Source organism: Balaenoptera musculus, chromosome 10 (genome assembly GCF_009873245.2).
Source record: "Balaenoptera musculus isolate JJ_BM4_2016_0621 chromosome 10, mBalMus1.pri.v3, whole genome shotgun sequence".
Taxonomy (NCBI): domain Eukaryota; kingdom Metazoa; phylum Chordata; class Mammalia; order Artiodactyla; family Balaenopteridae; genus Balaenoptera; species Balaenoptera musculus.
Window position 1 is genome coordinate 8,463,831 of NC_045794.1, and position 24,029 is coordinate 8,487,859.

Consider the following 24,029-nt stretch of genomic DNA (forward strand, 5'->3'; position numbering starts at 1 on the left):
AAGGGGTTGCCCTTGTCAGCTCTCTTTTGCTTACTTGTTACTACTTCCTGTGTAACTGCAGTGTAAAAGGTGGCAAGAGTTTACAATTGCCGAAGATTCCTTCAGACTCTGCAGAGCAATAAGCCCAGTCAGAGGGACCTCACCCGGTTCTTACCCATCATACACTCACTGTGTCACTCAGAGTAAGTTTAACCTCTCTGTGCATTTGTGAAAAGAGAAAAGACTATAGGACAAGCCTCTTCCTTTCTCCAAGGGCACAGTGTAAAGCATCATATACACGGAATGTCAGCCTAAGAGAGCCCTTTGGGGGATATCTAATTGATACTACTCTTTCATTTTACAAAAAGGTAGATTGAAGTCCAGCTAGATGAAGTGATTGCTCTAAAGGCACATAGCTGGTTAGGGACAGAATTAGCTTTAAAAATGCTCCGTTGTAGTCAATTCAATGATCTTTCTTCGTACAGCACGTGGACTCAATTTAACATTTTGTATACAACACATTTGGTACACAATGATCATGAACAATCACATATTTTACTGGAAGTCAGGACTTTTAAGATTATTACTACCTATGACTTTAGAAAACCAGGTAACAATTTTTTGCCTAAATTTCCTAAGCTGAGAGGGAAATCAGAAGATTGTTTTAGATAATATCCAAAAATTTTTCCCAAATAAGTACAACAGAATTACATTATTCTATCAATGTTTTTCTGTATTTTGGGAGATAGCTTGGTTAAATCAAACGTACTAAACACAAAGGAATGTGGAAGATGCTTGGGCTGGAGCAACCAGGCCCTAGGAGAGATGGATCAGGAAGCATGTATTGTGAATTCACTATGTGTCTCAAGCTGCACATTGTTCATCAGATCATTTTAAATTAAACAAATCTAAAGAGACCTTTCTCCTGCATAATGCCCTATAAAAAGTAGGATATCAAAAGTAATTTGGTCATTTGCATTGGATTGATGTATTAGAAAATGTTACAGGAGAGAAGGCAGTAAAAAATTGCAAGGGAGAGAGGTAAGTGAAGCACATATGAACATGAAGTAAGAAGATAGGATAGTAGAAATTGTCACAGCTGAGGTGTTATAATTTAGGAGGTGCTGATAATTATGATTCCAATGAAATAGAACTTAGAGTTATTTCTCAAGCTTTATTCAAGTAGATCCTTGATAATTTTTACCAACCCACATTAACATTTTTAATACTTGTCCTTAAATTTTTTTTTCAACCATGACAAAAATAGTTTTTGGGGTACCTACTTTATTGCAGGCACTATTCTCAGATTCTGAGATCCATCAGTGGAAAACAAAACTCTCTGTACTTTTAGTGCCTACATTGTATGCAAGAAGGCAGATGATATACAAGAAAGGTAATAAATAAGTAAATAGTAGAATATATTATACTGTGATAAGAGTTATGGAAATATACAGAGGGTGAGGGAGGTTAAGAATGTACAGGAAGGTGGGCTGGTAATTTTAAATAAGGTAGTCAGAGTCAGCCTCATTAACACGTGATACTTGGGCAAAGACTTGAAAGAGGTAAAAGAGTAGGTCCTGCAGGTATCTAGGGTAAGAACAGTTCAGGTAAAGGGACGGGGAAGCTCAAAGACCCTGAGATGCAAGCATGCCAGCTGTGGCTGGAAACAATAGAGAAACCATCATCCTAAATGGAATGAGTCATGAGGAGAAAAGCAGCTTAGCTCGAAGGAGTAAATGGCCAGCAATTGTCTTGGTGAGTAGACAGTTGTAAAGGTCTTTTGGTTTTTGTTTCGATTTATTATTATTTTTTTTACTCAGATACGTGGGAAGTCAAGGAGAGTTTTAGTAGAGAGCTGGCATGGTTTGTTTTAAATTTAATGGAATCAGTCTGCTACGTTTGAAAATGGACTGTAGGAAGACAAGTGTAGATGCTGGGAGACTTCCTTGAAAATTATTGCAATAACTCAGGCAAGAGGAGATGGTGGCCCTTGAATAGGTAAGTGTTTCCTCTAGCATGATCATTACTCATCTTGAATTTGCCCTTTAGACATACGTCAGCTAGTAGCTATTTTCCCTTTTCTGTCTCTTGGAAAAGTGTGGATGTTTTCTGTTCATTCCCATGCACGTTCCCACTTTGGCTGTGGTATACACGTGTATTGACAAGTGAGGTGTGGTATGCCTTGGACAGCCTAGAGCATTCTGACTTTACACCATCACTTTTGTTAAAGTTGCGCTTTTATCTTTAAGTTATGGGTTATCGTTGCCTCACCTGTCTGGTCTAGATAAGTGCAGCTGGACATTCAGCATACAGAATTATTTCCCTGACTATCAAGATTTCTTCAACTCATCCACTCCATTCGGAGGATACAGGAGACCCAATTAAACCAAAAACAAAATTTAAATGCATGGCATCGCTTCGAAATCCCACTTTATGCCTTAATTTAACTCTCAACCTGAATTATCTTTGCCCTTCCACATTTCTTTTCAGACAGTGACAACACAAGTTAGTGTCTTAAAAGACAATAGTCAACCTCACCAAAAATTTCTATCTTCTTCTCTTAGGTTTTTAAATATTTAAGATCCAAAATCTATTCTTCAACACAAAACTACCTATTATACTACCTCCTCCCCAGGGCCAAATTCATCATCATTTTTGGGGAGAGGGCAAATAGAGATAGTGTTAATTACACATGGCACATAATTTAAAGGTCAAAGTTTCTTTAGTTAACATTTTTTATTAAAATGAAATTTGCATAACATTAACCATTTTAAAGTGAAAAATCCAGTGAACGTGATGCAATTTCTGTTCACATATTAATGAATACAAGAAGGCTGTAAATGCCTCTCCAGTAATATGAAAATCCCCATTGGAAATATAAATAGCACCAATGGGAAAGTTTAAAAGAAAATAAGAAAGAGACAAATCCTCATATGAGGGAACTTAGTTACGTTCCAATAATACCTTTTTACAGTAATTAATTCCTGAGGAATTGCTGAAAACTGCAAAACAGTAATCATAAAAAGTAATAAAACATGTTTTGCATTACAAAATGTTAAGACCTCTGTCAATAGGACAGGTTACTTTTTTATATTCATTATCAGATCTTTTTTTGATTGATAGTATTTAAAAAGGAGAAAGCTTTCTTATAACAGCAGATTCCCTACAATTTCACATTATACAAGATTCTCTTAGAGATATGGCAGACATATTCTCTGGGCTATTTGAGAAAAAAAGAGATGGAATTGGATGATTTTTTTATGATGCTTTTGGTCATAAACATGTTGTTTTCTGCCCTCCTTACTATCTTACATATTTCTCTCTGCTCCTCCATGGCGACATCCCCACCGTTATATTGACAGCTTCTTCTCACAAATACTGTATGAAGGCCTACTACAAAGTTGGTCGTAAATGACTGACACATGAATCCATACACAACTGTGAGATGAGTCTTGTTTGGTAACTGTTCTTCTGATTTGAAACCTGTTAAAATAAAATACAATAAGGTAATTGTATAGAACAAACATAAGGAATGTTGTCCACTGTCTCCACAGTGCTGAAATAAATTGGTAAGGATATTGGTGAAAAGAGTTTCTGAAGTGTACATATCATTGAAAAAGGAAACTTGAATTTAGATTCTATTTGTTTCCAGTGGTAACAAAATAACCTTCATTACTAAGGCATAAAAATGACTCAAAAAAATTTTAAGAAATACTACTAGTTGCATAAAATTAAATAAAACTGACAAAAAAGAAAAACTATTTAACGTTCTACAGACAGTTCTTTACTTCTCTTTTAACCTTTTACCTAGACGTATGTTTATTAAATGAAGCAACAGTTTAGCGAAAATATTATTGGGTATGTTTAGTGAGTAGACCAAGTTGAAACGTTCCTGATAAAGTTATTTAGAACTAAGTGAAGAATCATTGATATCAAAGCCATTTAAAGGCAGTTCAAACAACCCTATATTTTTAATGTATCCTGAAGTTTGCATTGTATTGCAATATAATGAGAGACGATTATGAGAACTACCATGGGTAAATAGAAGCATGGCTCTGTTCTACTTGCTCTTTAGTCTCCTAAAGGAACAGTGTTAATTATTTAGTCAAGCTCAAAGGGCATCACTGAGCCTCAATGTAAAAGCTATGGTCTGGTACTTTTCATCCTGTACATCTATCTCTTCTTGGCCCTGGAGTTGGAGGATTGAGAGAATTCTTCTATTGAAATAACTAGACTAAGGACATGAAACAACTTTGATCCAGCCTCAGAGAGAATTCTGACCAGTGATCTTCTCCAAAAAATTTTCTTGACCTCTAAGAGATTTTGGAGTATGTACAGAGCCAGATTAAATTACTGTCACCAATGAGTAGTTACATATCAAAATGTTAATTTGGACCTACTCTTATGACTTTAGAGAGTCCACTAGTCATTTTTTAAAACAGAAAAGAAAACACAAGACAAAGGGCTATAGAAAAGTAGGAGATACATTTTGTCAAGATTCTTTGTTAATAAATTCACTGTGCTTTGGCTAGTGGAAGTGAAATAGTTAAGTGGTATTAAAATCAAAATGTGATAATACTCAGTTTGTACTATTCATATCTGATGGTGCTTGCCAGAAGCAAATGAAACGCTTCTCTGTAAACTTCAAATTAATTCTACAAACATTTAAGAGATAATGTTAAGTGCATTATCAAAAAAAAAAATCAGACATATCAATATGAATAAAAATTAGAAGAAAAAGATAATAGAAACCGATACAAATGAGTATATGACACTGGTATTATCAAACACAAATGTTAAAACAACTATACAGTGTATTCTAGGAGTTAAAACACAATACTGAGAATGTTAGAAGAAAGCTAGGAATTATAAATAGTAACTGGGTAGATCTGAGAAATTGTAAAACTGAAAAATTCATCAAACAAAATTAAAAGCTTAACTGAGGCTTTCAATGGCAGTTTAGCTACAGATGAGGAAAAATAAGCACTGGAAGATAGGTGAGAAATAAATACATAGGTTACAGAAAAAAGGATAAAAATATAGGAAAAAGCAAATGAGACATATAGGATATTGTGAATGGGTCTGTAATACATTTAACTGGAATTCCAGAAGAAGGGAATAAAGTCAGGAAGGAAGCAACATCTGAAGCAAGTGTGGCTGAAAACTTTTCAAAGCTGAAAAAAAGACATCAGATTTAAAACATATATTACTTTCAAATAGCTGACTTTTCAAAAACAACAATAAAAATAGAATACATTATAATAATATCTTTGAATGCTTGAAAGAAAAAAACCTACAAATTTCTAATTTTATACTCAAAATATTTTTTAGAAAAGTTGAAATAAAGACAGTTTTAGACAAGCACAGAAAATCTGACCTTAAAACTTCAACTCTAAAGGAAATACTAAAGAGTATTCTTCAGATTTAAGAAAATGATTCAGAATGGAAGGTAGAGAGGCAGAGAGGATTAAGAAGCAATGAAAACCGTAAATATGTGGGAAAATCTAATAAACTGACTGCATAAATCTATATTGTTTTCTAGGGCTATACTTTTATTGAATCCAAGATGCCATCAACCATTGGTGTACCATTTATTTAATTCTGTGAAATAAATGCATTCAAGATGGGAATTTAACAGAAAACCCTGCAGAAGCTGGAAAACAAAGGACTATTTTGGTGCAGGAGTAAATGAAAAATAAACCTGCCAAACAAAAAAAGAGTAACAATGAAAAGTGCGTTTCTCAATCTTGCCACCAGGTGGAAGGTGGGAGGAAAAAATTATACCCCTTATGATGTTGAGCCACAAGCTGCTACTCATACAATTTTTCTGTCTGAACCCATGATAACAGTATACACACACACACACACACACACACACACATATATATATACAAAACCCCTAGTGGAGTGTTTAATTTAAGTAGTCTCAGGTTTGTGGTGCTCCTCTTTGACTGGCAGAAACAAATGCTAAGCTTTGACAGAGCTCAATTTTAGTGCAGGATGACAATGATCATAAAAGACCAGCAGTTGTAAGACATATGCCAATTTTAGAGATACTAAAATGTGGGAAAATATGGGCCAGAGTTAAAATATACAAAAATAATAGCATGTAATTTGGGGAGGGAGTACACAGAGTAAAGAAATACTCTAATATTTTATAGTGCCCAGGAAAAACATGAAAAGGCCAATTAATATTAGACTTCGATGAGTGAAGATTATATGTTGAAATCTCTAGAGTAACTGCTAAAATTAGTTAAAAAGTAAATTCTAAATTAACATAAGAAAAGGTGGAACAATTAAAAAAAAATTCAAAAAAGAGGAAAGAAAGGAAAGAAAAAGTACATTGAATGAGCCTGAGCCTGCAAGATATAACAATTCTAAACTATATGTGCCTAATAATATGGCTTCAACACATCAACAAAAATGTTTACAGGGGCTTCCCTGGTGGCGCAGTGGTTGAGAATCTGCCTGCCAATGCAGGCGACACGGGTTCAAGCCCTGGTCTGGGAAGATCCCACATGCCACGGAGCAACTACGCCCGTGAGCCACAACTACTGAGCCTGCATGCCTGGAGCCTGTGCTCCGCACTGAGAGGCCGCGATAGTGAGAGGCCCGCGCACCACGATGAAGAGTGGCCCCCACTTGCCGCAACTAGAGGAAGCCCTCGCACAGAGATGAAGACCCAACACAGCCAAAAATAAATAAATAAAATAAAATTACAAAAAAAAAAAATGTTTACAGAATTGTGAGTAGAATTACCGTGGAAGATTTTATTGTAATTCTCTCAGTATGGGAAGACGAAGCAAATAAAAACAAGAGAACTGTGAAATCCCTGGTGGTCCAGTGGTTAGGACTCAGCATTTTCACTGCTGAGGGCCTGGGTTCAATCCCTGGTCGGGGAACTAAGATCCTGCAAGCTGCACTGCATGGTGTGGCAAAAGAAACAAACAAACAAAACCCAAAAACCCAAAAACCAGAGAACTGCAATCACACTATGTTCTCTGACCACAATGGAATTAAGCTAAAACCTAAAACAAAAGGATAACTATAAACACACAGATATTTCTAAATTAAGAAATACATTTCTAAGTAACTCATTGGCCAAAGAACAACTCACAATGAAAATTAGAAAGTATTTTGAACTGAATGAAAATGGAAATACACTAAAATTATAGCCTTAAATGTACATCTTTTTTTTTTTGAGGAAAAAAAAGGATGAACTTCATGAGTCCACACAAGAAGTTAGAGGAAAAAGTAGCAAAATCAACACAAAGAAATTGAATGGAAAGAAATAATAAAGGTGATAACCAAAATTAATGGAAAAATAAGAGAGAAAAAAAGACACAGAGGGGGGCTTACCTGGTGGCGCAGTGGTTGAGAATTTGCCTGCCAGTGCAGGGCACACGGGTTCGAGCCCTGGTCCGGGAAGATCCCACATGCCACGGAGCAACTGGGCCCGTGAGCCACAATTACTGAGCCTGTGCATCTGGAGCCCGTGCTCCGCAACAAGAGAGGCCACGATAGTGAGAGGCCCGCACACCGCGATGAAGAGTGGCCCCCACTTGCCACAACTAGAGAGAGCCCTCGCACAGAAACGAAGACCCAACACAGCCAAAAATAAATAAATAAATAAATAAATTAAAAAAAAAAAAAAAGACAGAGGGAGAAAGAATCAACACAGCCACAAGTTCTTTCTTTGAAAACTACACCCAATAAGATTGATTAAAAAAAGAAAAGAAAAGAAAGAAGAAAGCACACACACACACATACGCAAATACACATACACACACCAATAATAGAAATTGAAAAGGGGAATATAATTTCATATTCTGCAGATATTAAAGAAAAAATGAATGCCAACTGCAGTGAGGAAGACTTCAACACTTTGTGAGAGCTAATTTCATGTGTCAACTTTACTAGCCACAGCCAGATCAAACATTATTTTCGAGTGTGTCATTTGAATCAGTGAACTAGACCCAGTAAACTAGACTTCACTCCCCAATGTGGTTGGGCATCATCCAATCCATTGAGGGCCTAAATAGAACAAAAAGGCAGAAGCAGAAATTTGTTCCTTTCTTCATGCCTCACTGTGTGAGTGGCGACATCTCATCTCATCTCACCCTCTCCTGCTCTGGCACTGGGTTTTACGCCATTGGCTCCCCTGGTTTTAAGCCCTTCATACTTGGACTGAAGCCCATACACTACATGATTTCCTGGTTATCCAGCTTGCAGACAGCAGATTGTCGGATTTCTCAGTCTTCAAAATCATGTGTGAGCTTATTCCTCATAATAAGTCTCCATATGTAAATTCTTCTTCATCATGTGTATATTAGTGCGTACACATACAATGAGGAAAAATTTATAATCATGCAAATGTGCATATGTCTAAAAGAGCTTTATAAAATGTGAAATGTAGTTGCTTTTCAAATTAATAACAATAGCATGTATCACACATTTACTATGTGCAAGATGCTGTGCTAAATGATTTTACTTTTATCTCAAAATCCTAAGAGGTGCGTACTATTTTTATTCTCATTTACAGATGCAGAAAGAGGGGTGCAGTTAGATTAAGGAACTCATCCCGTTTCACACAATGAGTGGGCCAGTCATTGACTCAACCTGAGAACTGACTTCAAAGCACTGCTCTTAAGCACAGTTTTACACTGAGTCACAGTGATTGCTCCTTCCTGGGGAGCTTCAAACACATGCCCTCCTAGTAAGAAAGCTGAGGGAGCACTTGTGTTGACAGCTCAAGATGGCCATTCAGCTCTTTGTGACTCTTAAGTCCTCCTCTACCCTCTTGTTTTTGTTTGTTTTTTTTTCCTGGCTCACTCTTTCTCTCTCCCCATCACTATGTATCTTTTTCTCTCTCTTTCTTATTATGGCCAACAGATCAGATTCTTAACTGCCTGACATGCTCTCACCTCTCTGAGGAAGAGTATGAAGCTTTGTCTCTCCAGATACTTACAAGTTAGACAACAACATTGAACCATCGTCCCAGAGCCATTGTTCTTCAGTCTGACGGCGAGAAAGCCCTATCCAAAATGAATGGTCAGGTTGGGAAGACACTTGCCTAGATATAAATTCCTGTAAGGAAACATAAATACAAATACAAGTCAAGGAGAGAGAGACAGTGTGATAGACAGAGATGATAGAGATAAAGAGAAGATACAGAAACAGACTCTTAGAGATTTTGAGAAACAGAGATTGAGTCACCTTGGTGGGGGTTGCACACATATACTGGCATCAACCTAGACAGAAGTGCCAATTCTTGAATGCCTTTGAGTGTCTCAAAAGTCATATCTCATTTCTTCAGAGTTGTTATTGTTTAATTTTCCCATAAAGAATAGATCCTTAATGTCAACATTGTATGGCCTGCATTCAACCTACCTGACAAAATCCAAGGGAGACAAAATATCCTAGACAATGTTCATGGATGACAGGCCACTATCTTCTCCACAATTTTAATAGAAAATATAAATTTACATGACCTTTGTCAAGAAATGCTTCTCAGAGTTAGATGACAATTTTAAAGTACTTTAGTCCCACTGCATGAGTTATGCATAAGTAATCTGGGGGTTAAAGATCATATTTGAATTGTTGACAAATATAGCACAACATAGCGGCAATTACAGGAAGGTCTAAAAGCCAGACAGACTTCCAGTCCTATGCTCTTTTTTTAATCATACATCTACTTCCATTAAATTTTATGTGAACTAGAACTGTTGGGTAAGACATAATAGAAACAAAAAAATTGAGTAGTAAAAGTAAGTATAGAAGTTATAGATTGTTTAGATTTGTAGTATAGAATGTTTCCTGACTATTAACCCCTTCTCATAGTTCATCGGAGTTCTATCCGTCATTCAAGATGCATAGTAAGTTGCACTTTTTCTGTGAAATTTTTATGTCAGCGGGGATCTCTCTCTGAATTTCTATGGCATTTGTTGCCAGTACGAGATATTTTACTTTTAATAGCTGAGTTGTTTCTATTTTCTTACAAATTATTTGAGCATTGCTAAAACAAGCCTACTTTTTAAACCTCTTTGCCTTTCCTAGTATCTTGCAAGGAGTAAATGATTTATAAATATATATTATCATAGCTGCTGTTTTTCTTGATAATTATGATAACAAGGGGAAGATTTTTCTATTTCACTCCGCCACATTTACAACCTGAAATCCAAACCCACAAAAGTGAGTAGTGGCCTGATTATTATAGTCAACTCGGAGTTGTGCTTAAAGGATTTATTTTAAAGTAAAATGTGTTCATATTTTAATTAATTAATTAAAAAGAGAAGCATATATTACGCACTTTACTCACTTAATGTATGCTATTATTATAATTATGGAGAATATGTAAAATGACTTTCTTTTAGGGAAAATCATCATTACCTGGAACCTACCTCTATTTTTCTGTTCAGTATAGACCACAGATAATTATAACTGAAATCTACACTTACCAACTCTTTTAAGCTGTCTATCTTCAGGAGATTAGAGCCCAGTTGAAAGCACTGTCTTTTACTTGTATCCCAGGAATCTAATGATGTGCTAAATAGATAACAGCTATTCTGATGTGTGATCCAGTTAGGGGGACAAGAGCTAGAAAGAACTCCTGGAAATAAAAGATAAATACAATGAGATTCATACTATACCAATTCCCTCTTTCAGTGCAAGTACCATGCATCCTAAGGACACTTAATAAATAATCAATGAATTACCATTAATAGATTTCATTTTCAATTCAAACTGTATGGATACAACCTTATAGAAGAGGCTACATTAAAACACCTTATTCATTTACAATTAAAAAATGAATTGAGTGACTATAAACAGTGTTTTAGACAGTGAACCCTCTTTTCCTTCTTGACTTGTCTTCCATTCCTTCAAAGTCAGACCAGAACTCCTTTTCTCCATGACAACTAATAAATCAATTCAAAATCAATCACTGAGACATACAGTAATTTCATGTTAACTTATTTTACAAGTGTGAGATCCATTTCAGAATGCAATTTTCCAAATAAGAAAAGTATAAGAGCAATCATTCACATTATAGAGTAATGTGATACAAATAGTGAGAAGGTAGGTGTCCATAGATGGAAAATTGCAGTCAAAATATTGTCATAGTCAATAATAATGCAATTAGAAATTGAAGTTTAGTGTATATAAAATTGTAATTAAATAAATGAACTTGCATGATTAAAGAAAAACAAATTTAACCAGAGTTTTCAGAAACATATCTATTAGGTTTATTTCTTTTGTAAATGTTTAACTCTTAGCAACACTTTCCCTTCTTTCCTTTTTCTATCTGTTTTTCTTTTCTGATGTCCTATTTCCTATTTTAACTATATCACTTTAAAATGTCAATTCCCTAAGGGATGAGAACACTTTTTGTTCCTTCACATCAAATTATACAATCTCCTATAAGCCTAAATACATAGCCTGTGATAAATTAGTTACTGATTTTACAAAAATCCAACTAAGTTGGAGATTCAACTAAGTTCATAAGGTATTTATGATATCACTTTATATATGACAGGGGACGTATTTTACTGGGACAATACTGCTGTGGGCTTTCCTTGGATGCACAATCACCACACGTAAAAGTACTTTCTTCACCCCTTGCTCCAAACCTTAGCACCAATAATTAACCCTTCTGAATCAAGGACTTTATTAATCTTTTAATTCTGCCTTGCCTGTAGTCGTGAGAGCCTTGGTAGGAGCCATATTCCTTTCTAAAGACGATTGTGTGGGTTGACTGTGGTTCTCTTTATTTCTTGATTGAAAGCTGTTATTCTTCAACAGGTTGCTCCCTGAACTGGATCTCCAGATAGCTTCATATACCAACAACAATAGTAATTACAGAAGAAAAAGTCATTTTGCTATGTTTGAGAATTAAAATCCCCAAACCCATATTTTTGTTGGAATGTAAAGGGTTACATACTTGATTAGTGATAGATAATACATTGCTGATGGAGAGGTAAAGTTAGATGATAGATAGATAGATAGATATAATAGATGATAGATTAAATATATAGAAAAAAGAAATAACTTCCATGAAGAAGGTTTAATACAAAAGAGAAAAATGAAGCAGATGGAGAACGAGTATGAGGGGAAAGTGAGAGGTAAATGGAATACAGTCAATTGGTACTATGATAGATTTGAAAGAGTAATAAGTCTTCTATCTTTCTTCTATTATTTAAAAATGAGAGTCCCTTGAGAACCTGCCTGGTGCCTATAACATAGAATGTACTCAATAAACACTTACCTATTTAAGAAATCTTTCATATAGCCTCTTTGAAGGTACAATAATACTTTATTCAATTTTGAATGTATGAACAATAAAATCTATGGAAATTTATTCATCCGTCACAAAATAACTAGTTAGTATTTGATAAGTGCCTCAGGTGTTTCCTGATATTATCCAAAGGAGTTTAGATTAAAGATCAGGTATAAAACAATTTCCTTAAATCATGAGACATTAAAAAATAGTTTATAGTCTCTTTAGAGAATTTATTTCGTTAGGAAGATAAGCACCAATTGTACTTCCTTCTTTACCTCCGCTGGTTTACTTTCATTAACTTATCCTAGGAATTCCATAGCTTTGAAACCAGCTATTCAAGGAGAGCATGCAGTTAAGAGTATGAGTTTTTAAGACAGATCACCCAAATTTCTAATCATGGTCCTACCAATAACTAGTTTATGACCCTAGAAATAAAATGAGAACTAATAGCACCAATTCAATAGGGTCAATATACAGATTCAATTAGATTATGTTACGCTCTTAAAAGAGTGCCTGGAACAGTATAAATGCTTATTAAATATCTGTTGTTAATCTCTCCCACCAATACTCACCCATGGTACACAGGACCACAGTTATCACCAGCATTACCAAGCATAAAATTCCCAAAGTCACAGCAATGGGACGCCAACGAGGGGATGCAGCACAAAATCCTGAGGCGCCATAGGGAGCAGAAATTGAATAAAGTAATTGGATGATGGATCACAGAGCACTTCAATTCTACAATTCATCAAAATCTGATACCCAGATAAGCTACTCATCTAGGATTAGTCTGAATTTTTCTCCACCTTTAGCATACCTCTTCAGGTTCTGAAACTTGATATCTATGCACTCCTAATTTCAGCTCCACATTGATGTCTATAGTTCTTGACAGTACCAGGATTCCAGAAATCCTACCTATTCTTAGAAGAGATAGCTTAATGTAGCAGAAATAATTCTGGTTACTAAGGGTAATCTTCCCCTTTCACTTATTTCTTGCACGTCCTTGGGCAAATTACTTCCTCTGTTTTTCCATTTCTCTTCGTGAAAAATTAGGTTAATAATACATCAAAGGATTATTGTGGGCATTAAGTTAACATATGTAAAAGTACCTAGTTTAGGGACTACTAACACATTATAGGTAACACAATTTGTCCACACACACATCTATAAACACACACATGCCTCCTTACCTCTTGCATCATCTAGTTTTTCCACTCTTCCCCATCAGGTTGCCCAAGAAAAGAATTGCATAAGTGACAAGAGGAAAATAATTGTGCAATGGGAATAAACAGAAAGCAGAAGAGAGTAAATTCTGCCTTCAAAACCTGTGAATAATCTCTTGATAACAGGAAACTCGCTTTATATTACTATCACCACTTAAAAACGGAGAATAAGCAATAAGAGTATTTCAGAGAATTGTCAAATAGGGGAATCATAGAGGAGATTAAATTGCTCATTCAGTGAAGAGAGAAATCTTTTAATGCCCTTCTCCAGATTTCACCTCTTTTATGTTATGTCTAAGACTCATGTCCTGATAATGGGATCTTTTTGTCTAATACATAAATATTTCTTCACTGGTATACAAAGAACTCCCTTTTGTTTAAAAAAAAAAAATTCCAAATCAATCTCATTACCACACACACACAAAAAAACAGACTCAGGATTCTAAACCCTATGACTTCTGATTTCCCTTTGGCCTTTTCCATAAAATCACAAGTTGTTTTTTCCATCTTTTCATTCTTCTCATTCTTATCTCCAATATCCTGATGTTGTTCATATACACTTCTTTGTTTCCTTGACCTCCATTCTGCAATTTACTCTTTTCTGTCAAATAAACAAGTCACTACTATTGAAATTCTTTCAGCTTTGCATTTCATCACACTTATTACCAACTCCTTATTTTTGAAGTGTCTGTCCCTATAGAACAGAGAAATTGTGAGTATTTTCTATCATCATAATAATTAAACACAGTTGACCCTTGAATGACACAGGGATTAGGGGCACCGCCCCTCCCCAAAGTCAAAAATCCCCATATAACTTAGAGTTGGCCCTCTGTATCTCAGTTCTTCCATATCCACAGTTTGGAATCCATGGATTCAACCAACAGCAGATCGTGTAGTACTGTAGTATTTACTTTTGAAAAACATCCATGTATAAGTGGACCTGTGCCATTCAAACCCATGTGTTCAAGGGTCAACTTTACTAATGATTAGTCACTGAATGGTTACCAAAAGTCTTAGTGCACATTCAAATTACCTTCAGTGACTTCTGAAAACCTTTTACAATATATTAATAAAAGCCTGACAAATCGCAAGTCTCTCCAATTTTTTCCACTTCCAGTTTTAGTTGATAAGAATGTAAATGTTGAAGTCAGAAAGAAAAAAATATACCTTTCTCTGAGACCACAGATTTCCTGATGATATTGCAAGAGCTGAAGTCTAATTGAGTATATCCATCTTCATCCAAATTTCCTATGGAAGAATGGAATTCCATTGTTCGATTGAGTTCCTGAGTTGCCTCAGCAAATGAGAGCTCTTTCTCCTCTTCTCCAAAGACAACTGCCTGTGGGCAAAAGAGGACCTATGAGTCAAGTCATGTGGGGGAGGCATTTACTAGGCTTTAACAAGTTGAGCTTAAGCAGTCCAACCAGATACCCAAAAGCAGGAAATGAAAAATATGCTCTGGTAATTTCCCATTGGTATCTTTAGATCCTGTTTTTGAGACTGATGATTCTTAAGAGAATTATAAGGTAACACAATAGATAGATCTTTGTTTCAGATCAAACATAAGAAAAATGAAACCATTAATGTCTTATGCTGCTTTCATTATTCTCACAACCGAACTGGACATCATTAATTGACTTGGCTTATGTAAACTTATTACAATTTTGGTCCCTTGAGTTCACCAACACTTTGTTACAACTGTTCATTCATTCATTTATTCATGTACTGCTCTTTCAGTAAACATGTATCAAATGCCCATCTTTTCAATTGACAGGAGGTGGGGATAAAAGGATAAATGATACCTGTGAAGAAGTTCATTGAGTAAAAGAGGAAACCCACAGATAGGTTCATGAAGGATACCATAAGGAGGTACACTGTTGTAACAACAGAGAGAGGAAACAAATCTCTTTGGGGCTTGTCAGAGATTTATAATACAAAGTAGAAAATTATTTATTCAACAATGACTATGAACTAAGTACTATCCATTGCACATGTTTTCTCATACAATCTCAGTTTTCCAACAAGTCTATGAGATAGGCACTATTACTCCTATTTTCTTTTTTAAGTATAGTTGATTTACAATGTTGTGTTAGTTTCTGGTGTACAGCAAAGTGATTCAGATATATATTTTTCATATTCTTTTCCTTATGGTTTATTATAAGATATTGAATACAGTTCCCTGTGCTAGACTGTAGGACCTTGTTGTTTAGTCCTATTTTCAAATGACAAAACTGAGACATAGAAATTTTACTCCCTTGCTCAGTTTTAAGAAACTAATAAAAATATTGAAGCAAGCAAGCAAACCAAAGTCCCCTCTTACTGCAAAACTCATGATCTCTTCTGTTATGCTACCCTGCCCCCTTCACCATTCTGTACACTTATATTGCAAGTAACAGCTTATGGAGAATTCTGGAACTGAAATACTATGTTAAATGCTTAATGTTTCCTCTTTGCCAATTTCCACAGTAATACCCAAGTTAATGAGATATGGAAAAACATTTATCGTTGCTAGAAACTAGAGAGGTACCCATCTGTTCACAAGACTTCAAAGCAAGAAGAGTGGAAGAGACAACTGGCTGTTGTAAAAGATAAAACCAGACACTCATTAAATGTAAATTGATACAGCCTCTATGGAGAACAATATGGAGGTTCCTTAAAAAACTTAAAAGAGAACTACCATATCACCCAGCAATGCCACTACTGGACATACACCCTGAGAAAACCATAATTCAAAAAGAGTCATGTACCACAATGTTCATTGCAGCATTATTTACAATGGCCAGGACATGGAAGCGACCTAAGTGTCCATAGACAGATGAATGGATAAAGAAGATGTGGCACATATATACAATGGAATATTCCTCAGCCATAAAAAGAAACTGAGTTATTTGTAGTGAGTTGGATGGACCTAGAGTCTGTCCTACAGGGTGAATTAAGTCAGAAAGAGAAAAACAAATACCATATGCTAACACATATATATGGAATCTAAAAAAAAAAAAAATGGTTCTGAAGAACCTAGGGGCAGGATAGGAATAAAGATGCAGATGTAGAGAATGGACTTGAGGACACAGGGAGGGGGAAGGGTAAGCTGAGATGAAGTGAGAGAGTGTCATGGACATATATACACTACCAAATGTAAAACAGATAGCTAGTGGGAAGCAGCCGCATAGCACAGGGAGATCAGCTCGGTGCTTTGTGACCACCTAGAGGGGTGGGAGAGGGAGGGTGGGAGGGAGACACAAGGTGGAGGGGATATGGGGATATATGTATACATATGCTGATTCACTTTGTTATACAGCAGCAAGTAACACAGCATTCTAAAGCAACTATACTCTAATAAAGATGTTAAAAAAAAAAAAAAAGCAGTGAGGACAGATTTCCTTCAGTAATACGATTACAACAGAGAAGAGGGCCCAGCATAAACTGAACTCAACTTCCCCAAAACAAAAGACTAGTGACTTTTTAAAGGCTGGGCTGTGCTAAGGGAAAGGCACTGAGTGGTATTAAGAGGGTTAATCCATGCGACTAGACCATGTGGATTTGTTCATTGGTGCTTCTCCGGAAGAAAAACAAGCTTCTTCTTCCTTTGGACCGGAGACAGTGTTGCGTATTGAAGCAAGGTTCTGCCCCATTGAAGCTAGGGCCCTACCCTCCCATGGGGACTGGGAGAGGGCAGGTTATCTCCCTAACTAATTCCCTGAGTGTTTGCTTTCAGAGAAGGCTCTCAGGACCCTGAGGAAAGTTTTAGGTGGTAGCTTTACACCTCAAAGGGCAGAGAGAGGATTTTATTTTATTTTTTTGTGTATGTGTTTTGTTTTGTTTTTTAACATCTTTATTGGAGTATAATTGCTTTACAATGGTGTGTTAGTTTCTGCTTTATAACAAAGTGAATCAGCTATACATACACATATATCCCCATATCCCCTCCCTCTTGTGTCTCCCTCCCACCCTCCCTATCCCACCCTTCTAGGTGGTCCCAAAGCACCGAGCTGATCTCCCTGTACGATGCAGCTGCTTCCCACCAGCTATCGGTTTTACATTTGGTAGTGTACATATGTCCATGCCACTCTCTCACGAACAAACAGTAAATTCTCCTGGCAGCAATGAACTTTCTCAGGCAGGCATTTTAAACGGATCTGGGATCATTCCAGGACACAGCCTTAAACTACTAGAAGCCATGTTAGAGTTTGTCAAATGTCTTAGTGCAAAGGTTTGGATGGATTTGTTCTGTTCCGAGAGTTCTACAGTTCTCATTAATACATATCAAAATGGAAGAGAGGTCAATGGAAAAAAATAAAATTCACCCTCTTACCTAGCCTGCCACAAAAGTTTTGCTAACTTTTCACAGACACAAAATAGTGGTGTGGATCTAATCTCGACCTCCATCAGACATCCAGTTCGATAATGCAGCCCTTGGGAAAGCAGAGGAGAGCTGGAAAGCAAGGGATTTTTTTCTCAGAGAGAAGAAATTGACTTAAGGAAGAAAGGTCAGTCAACTAAGTAGAACTAGAGAACAGGAATGAGGGGAGCACTTTCTAGGCAGTAATAAAAAGCTTTTTACTATTGATTCAGACCACCCACGCACAATGGGAGAATCTTTATGTAATAACTTTTATTTTCTTTGACTGCCGTCCTCTATTTAATCACAATCCTACAAAAACAACTGACTCTCTAAGTTGTCAAAGAAAATTTTCAGTGAATGTAAACTTTAGCCTTCTCTTTTGTCCAGGACTAAAACAATTAAACAGTGATTACACAAATCATTGACAAACTAGGAAAAATAATCCCTCAGCATTTTAAAAGGCAGGAGGGGGAATTCCCTGGTGGTCCAGTGGTTAGGACTCAGCACTTTCACTGAAGGAGCTGGGCTCGATCCCTGGTCGGCGAACTTAGAGCACGCAAGCAAGCCTAGAGATGCAGCAAATTAAAAAAAAAAAAAAAAAAAAGACAGCAGGAGGGGGTGGGTAAAGACAGTTTGCATATTCTGAGAAAAATACCCCTGGTTAAACAGTAATGTAAGAAACAGGTGAAAAACAAACCAATCTAACCAACCAAACAACAAACAAAACACAGCAAATAACAACGAATTCACATTCTCAGTGAGATTTAATGAAAAATTGCGTTTATACAGCAAGTTTTTTCTTCAAAGAAAAATGAGAAATCTGAGAAAAGTTCTTAGAAGTGAAAACACATTTTATAAACTAAAAATACAATAAATTGAATCGAGTTAGATTGAATATTGCACCAATAAAACAACTTAAAGAACTGCATTCAGTACAGCTGAATTAGCCTGGGCATGCTCTCATTTCTACATATGTAAAACTGTTGTTAACGGTAGTGTTTGTGCCCAGATTTCAATTTCAAAAATAATATCCTTCCCAAATAAATATCTATTTTGGTAAGTTTACCAGAATGAATGTTACACCAGGAAAGGAAACACAGGAGATCCTGAGGCATAAGTCCAATGTGACTTTTTGGAAATTTTATATAAATAAATGAATAAAGAGAAATAAATATATGAATATATAGAAATAAATGAATTAAATAGAAAACAAGATTATTAAAAACAAACTAAGCATTCACTTAAGAACCATTGTAGAAGAAGAAAATGTAAGTCTTCAGGAGATAGCAACATTTCAAATAACTTCCCCATTTATGTTCACAAATTTCAAAAAAAAAATTTCACCTCTAGTTTGAATGCTAACTTGGGTCTCTTCCCTTTCTTCCTCCATCCATCTACTAAGCAATTAGACATGAAGTGAATATTTACTACATTCTCAGAAGCCTGGATACAAAGAAGCATGAGGCCCAATCCCCATCCTAACTGATTTCACATTTTATCTGGAGGGTAAAGACCAAAAACTATTACTTAAATTATCTAAGTATGCCCAGCTTTGGGCAGACCACAAAAATCACTTAGCTTTATTCACAATACTCTTTCCAGGGTTAAATTATGCTTACTACAAAATGACATAGAATCCTTTCCTAGAGTCCCTAGAATTTTTAATTAAGTGAAAAGCTCACTTTATAATCAATAAATCCTTCATGGTGAAAATGTGCCCTTCACCATCTTTTCCCAACCCCCCACCTTCTCTTTCCTGAATCTGTTTATGGTTTCATGGTTCCAGTTCCATGAACATGGTTCATGTTCACATTCTACATGTAACCTCTGCTATCTCTCTACCTTGAGCCCCTTTCCTTCCATTTTACTGGGGGGAAGTGTGTATAGTGTATATAAACATCACTCTCATATGGCACTTGTATTTGAAATTTCCCTGTCTCCCCAAGGAAGAAATGCTATCTATGTATCATTTCCTTATTGTTAGATACTTATAACTGTTTTCCTCACTAATCCTTGAGCTCCTTGAGCAGTGGTGTACCCAAAATTTTTTGAACAGTTCATTTATTGTTATTATTTTTTCTTCCCTCTCCTCTATACAACAGAATAATTTTTAGTAATAATCATGAAATGGAATGAATGATAATAATGGTGGAAAACAAATGTTGGCAGTGAATATTTTTAATTGAACTTTGTGTATAAAATCATGCCAGTAAAAATTAAAATGTGCATATAAATATGTATATTAAAATAAAAATAAATATTGTGCAAACTACTTTTAATTATATGGATAAAATCTTTCAATGATATCAACACCTTTTTTTTTTGGAAAGGAAGAAAAAATTTATACCTACATATAGGTATGTCACAGCAATAAATAACAATGTTACAATTTCTGTTTTGGACTCTGTCCTTCTCCAAATTTGTCAATGATATTGTCAAAATTAATCTTTTTCAAGTGATCAGGTTGAGTAGACTACCTTCCCAGACACATCAATTTATTTGCTCATAATTGATTAACGACCACTTTTTGTTTATTTTAACTTTGAAAAGTTTCTTTCAATGAAGGAACAGATGCACAAAAGGGAAAAAGGTTTATACATAGGATATGTGTGCTAAAGATTTAGAAAAATCCTATTTCACAATTATTCCAGAAACTGCAAGATGGCCCTTGTCTTTGTTTCTTCAGGATCAATTTTAGAAGCTTTCAAGTGTCTCTGCAGGTTGCAAAATTGTATAAGTACAAAGAATAATTACAAATGGTCACATAGAATGACAATTGAAGTAACTCAAGTTCTATTTCTTTGACTTTATAATCACCGTGCAATCCTATGAATGTTTATTTCAAATCTACCCTTTAAATCCAGAAATGTTCCAAAATGGGGAGCTACAAATAATGCAAACCAAGTGGTGCTCTGAGTGAACTCGAGCAATTCCAAACCTTTCCAACATGTTCCCAAACTACATATGTCAGTATAACTGGAAGCTCTGTGAATTTACTTCCATGCAGAATACAATGTTTACTAAAGGAAAAGTGATACAAACTTGCTACGTGAAATATAACTGTATATTTATTTGTATTAATATAGATATAGTTTATCTTCATTATTCATGGATTCCAGAATTGCAAGTGTAGTTACTTGTTAAGATCTATTTGTCATCCTTAAATCAATACTCATGGTCATTCACAGGCATGCGCAGAGTAGTAAAAAATTTGACTTGCCCAACATGCTTGATCCCAGATGAGTCTGAACAAGGCAATATATAGTCTGCCTTCTTGTTCCAGCTCTCCTACTATAAATGAGTGTCATTTTCATGGTCTATTTAGTGCTATATTGTTCTCATTTTTTCACTTTTTGTTGGTTATTTCCCTGTTTTAAATACCCTTAAGCATAGAGTTGAAGTGCTGTCTAGTGTTGCTACCCTCAAGAAGGCAGTGATGTGCCTTATAAAGAAAATATGTGTGTTAGAGAAGCTTTATTCAGGCACGAATTATAGTGCTGTTGGCCATGACATCATTGTTCGTGAATCAACAGTATATATTAACAAAGGTGTCTCTAAAGAGAAACATATATAAAGCAAGGTTATATATCAATCTGTTGATTAAAATGTTGCGACAAGACTCTCAGAGGAAAGTAACCTTGCATTTCCCCTAGAAGCAGAGGTTGTTCAGTGTTCTCTGTGGCTCTGTAGAACGTGACTACCGTGAATTACAAGAATCGACTGTGAAGATAAATAGATAAACAGAGACTTTTAAAATTCAACAGTCACCACCATAATTGTTTAAAACTTTGGGCAGCCAAAGATATTTTCAGGGAATATTTTTTATCACTGACATTGTTAGTATTGCTGGTACATGGTGATTATAAAAAGGAAACTGACTTCTAGTAAATGTTATTATTATTTCAATTCTCTACAGACAATTCACCACCCCCTTATTGCCAGCTGAACCCTCATTGGTTTTATCTTCTCTGTCCTATAAGGATCTAAATAATCTGATGCCTATCTTTCTTTTTCTTATATATATAAATTTATTTATTTTATTTTTGGCTGCATTGGGTCTTAGTTCCTGCCTGTGGGCTTTCTCTAGTTGTGGCAAGCGGGGGCTACTCTTCGTTGCGGTGCGCGGGCTTCTCATTGCGGTGGTTTCTCTTCTTGCAGAGCACAGGCTCTAGGCATGCAGGCTCCAGTAGTTGTGGCTCGAGGGCTTAGTTGCTCCGCGGCAAGTGGGAACTTCCCGGACCGGGGCTCAAACACGTGTCCCCTGCATTGGCAGGCGGATTCTTAACCACTGCGCCACCAGGGAAGCAGTGATGCCTGACTATCTTTCTAACTTAATTTCCTAGCCATCTCTCCTTCACTGTCCATGGTCTTGAAACACTGGCCTTCTTTTATGTTTTTTTGATTTAAGTATAGTTGATGTACAATATTGTGTTAGTTTCAGGTGTACAGCAAAATGATTTGGATAGATATATACATATGCATATGTGTATATTTATATGTCTATATTCATTTTTTTGTGTTCTCAATAGTGGCTTGTCTTTAATTTTTTTAATTAATTAATTTTTTTGTAGTAGGTCCTTATTGGCTATCTATTTTAAATATTGCAGTGTGTACATGTCAATCCCAAACTCCCAATCTATCCCTCCCCACTACCCTTCCCTGCTAGTAACCATAAGTTCATTCTCTGTTTCTGTTTTGTAAATAAGTTCATTTATACCATTTTTTTTTAGATTCGGCATATAAGCAATGTCATATGATATTTGTCTTTTTCTGTCTGACTTATTTCACTTAGTATGATAATTTCCAGGTCCATCCATGTTGCTGCAAATGGCATTATTTCATTCTTTTTAACGGCTGAATAATATTCTATATATATATATATATATATATATATATATATATATATATATATATATATATATATATATATATACCACATCTTCTTTATCCATTCATCTGTTGATGGACATTTAGGTTGTTTCCATGTCTTGGCTATTGTAAAGAGTGCTGCAATGAACATTGGGGTACATGTATCCTTTCGAAACATGTTTTTCTCTGAATAAATGCCCAGGAGTGGGATTTCTGGATCATATAATAGCTCTATTTTTAGTTTTTTTAAGGAACCTACATCCAGTTCTCTATAGTGTCTGTACCAATTTACATTCCCACCAACAGTGCAAGAGCGTTCCCTTTTCTCCACACCCTCTGCAGCATTTATTGTTTGTAGATCTTTTGATGATGACCATTCTGACTGGTGTGAGGTGATATCTCATTGTAGTTTTGATTTGCATTTCTCTAATAATTAGTGGTGTTGAGCATTTTTCATGTGCCTCTTGGCCATCTGTATGTCTTCTTTGGAGAAATATTTAGGTCTTCTGCCCCTTTTTTTTGATTGGGTTGTTTGTTTTTTGGATATTGAGCTGCATGAGCTGTTTGTAATAATTTTGAAAATTAATCCCTTGTTGGTCGCATCATTTGCGAATATTTTCTGTGGGTTGTCTTTTCGTTTTGTTTGTGGTTTCCTTTGCAGTGCAAAAGCTTTTAAGTTTAATTAGGTCCCATTTGTTTATTTTTGTTTTTATTTCCATTACTCTGGGAAATGGATAGAAAAAGATATTGCTGCGATTTATGTCAAAGTGTGTTCTGCCTATGTTTTCCTCTAAGTTTTATACAGCAAAATGATTTGGATACATATATATATATCTATGTGTGTGTGTGTGTCTATATTCATTTTTTTAAAATTCTTTTCCATTATAGTTTATTACAAGATATTGAATACAGTTCCTGTGCTATACAGTAAATCCTTGCTGTTTATCTATTGTTTATCTATTTTATATATGGTAGTGTGCATCTGTTAATCTCATACTACCAATTTGTCCCTCCCCACCCTTTCCCCTTTGGTAACCATAAGTTTATTTTCTATGTCTGTGAGTCTATTTCTGTTTTGTAAATAAGTTAATTTGTACTATTTTTTAGATTCCACATATAAGTTATATAATATTCTTTTTGATCACACAAACACATCAATTTGTTCCTGTCTCAGGAATGAATTTTGCGCTTATACTTTGGCTAATATGCTTTGTCTTGAGAACTTTGCATGGTGGGGTTTTTCTTGATAACTAGTTCTTAGTTCAAATATCACTCTTTTTGGTAGGTCTTCCCTGATCATTCAGTCTGCCGCAGAATATGACCACAGCACCTGTCCGTC

General features: G+C 35.6%; 1 protein-coding gene across 5 annotated transcripts; it reads right to left on the reverse strand.

Annotated features, from left to right (window-relative positions):
* Positions 1–2,777: 2,777 nt before the first annotated feature.
* CLEC7A (C-type lectin domain containing 7A) lies at positions 2,778–14,827 on the reverse strand. 5 transcript variants are annotated; one of them, XM_036865283.1, is made up of 6 exons: positions 14,647–14,827; positions 12,829–12,927; positions 11,670–11,807; positions 10,437–10,588; positions 8,948–9,066; positions 2,778–3,462 (listed from the first exon to the last, which is right to left on the reverse strand). In XM_036865283.1, exons 1-6 carry the CDS (start codon positions 14,747–14,749, stop codon positions 3,330–3,332), a joined length of 744 nt encoding a protein of 247 aa, XP_036721178.1. In that variant the 5' UTR covers positions 14,750–14,827; the 3' UTR covers positions 2,778–3,329. The 5 variants fall into 5 exon arrangements, with proteins under 5 accessions (XP_036721178.1, XP_036721179.1, XP_036721182.1 ...); XM_036865284.1 differs by lacking the exon at positions 11,670–11,807; XM_036865287.1 differs by lacking the exon at positions 8,948–9,066.
* Positions 14,828–24,029: the final 9,202 nt, after the last annotated feature.

What these genes read in the sequence shown, in the direction of transcription:
- CLEC7A (XM_036865283.1), bottom strand. Translation starts at nt 14,749, where the DNA reads ATGGAATTCCATTCTTCCATAGGAAATTTGGATGAAGATGGATATACT. An exon ending in TGTGGTCCTGTGTACCATGG is followed by an intron (nt 11,808 to 12,828) that starts GTGAGTATTGGT and finishes TGGTATATGAAG; the next exon opens with CTATCTGGAGATCCAGTTCA. An exon ending in TAGACAGCTTAAAAGAGTTG is followed by an intron (nt 9,067 to 10,436) that starts GTAAGTGTAGAT and finishes GTTTCCTTACAG; the next exon opens with GAATTTATATCTAGGCAAGT.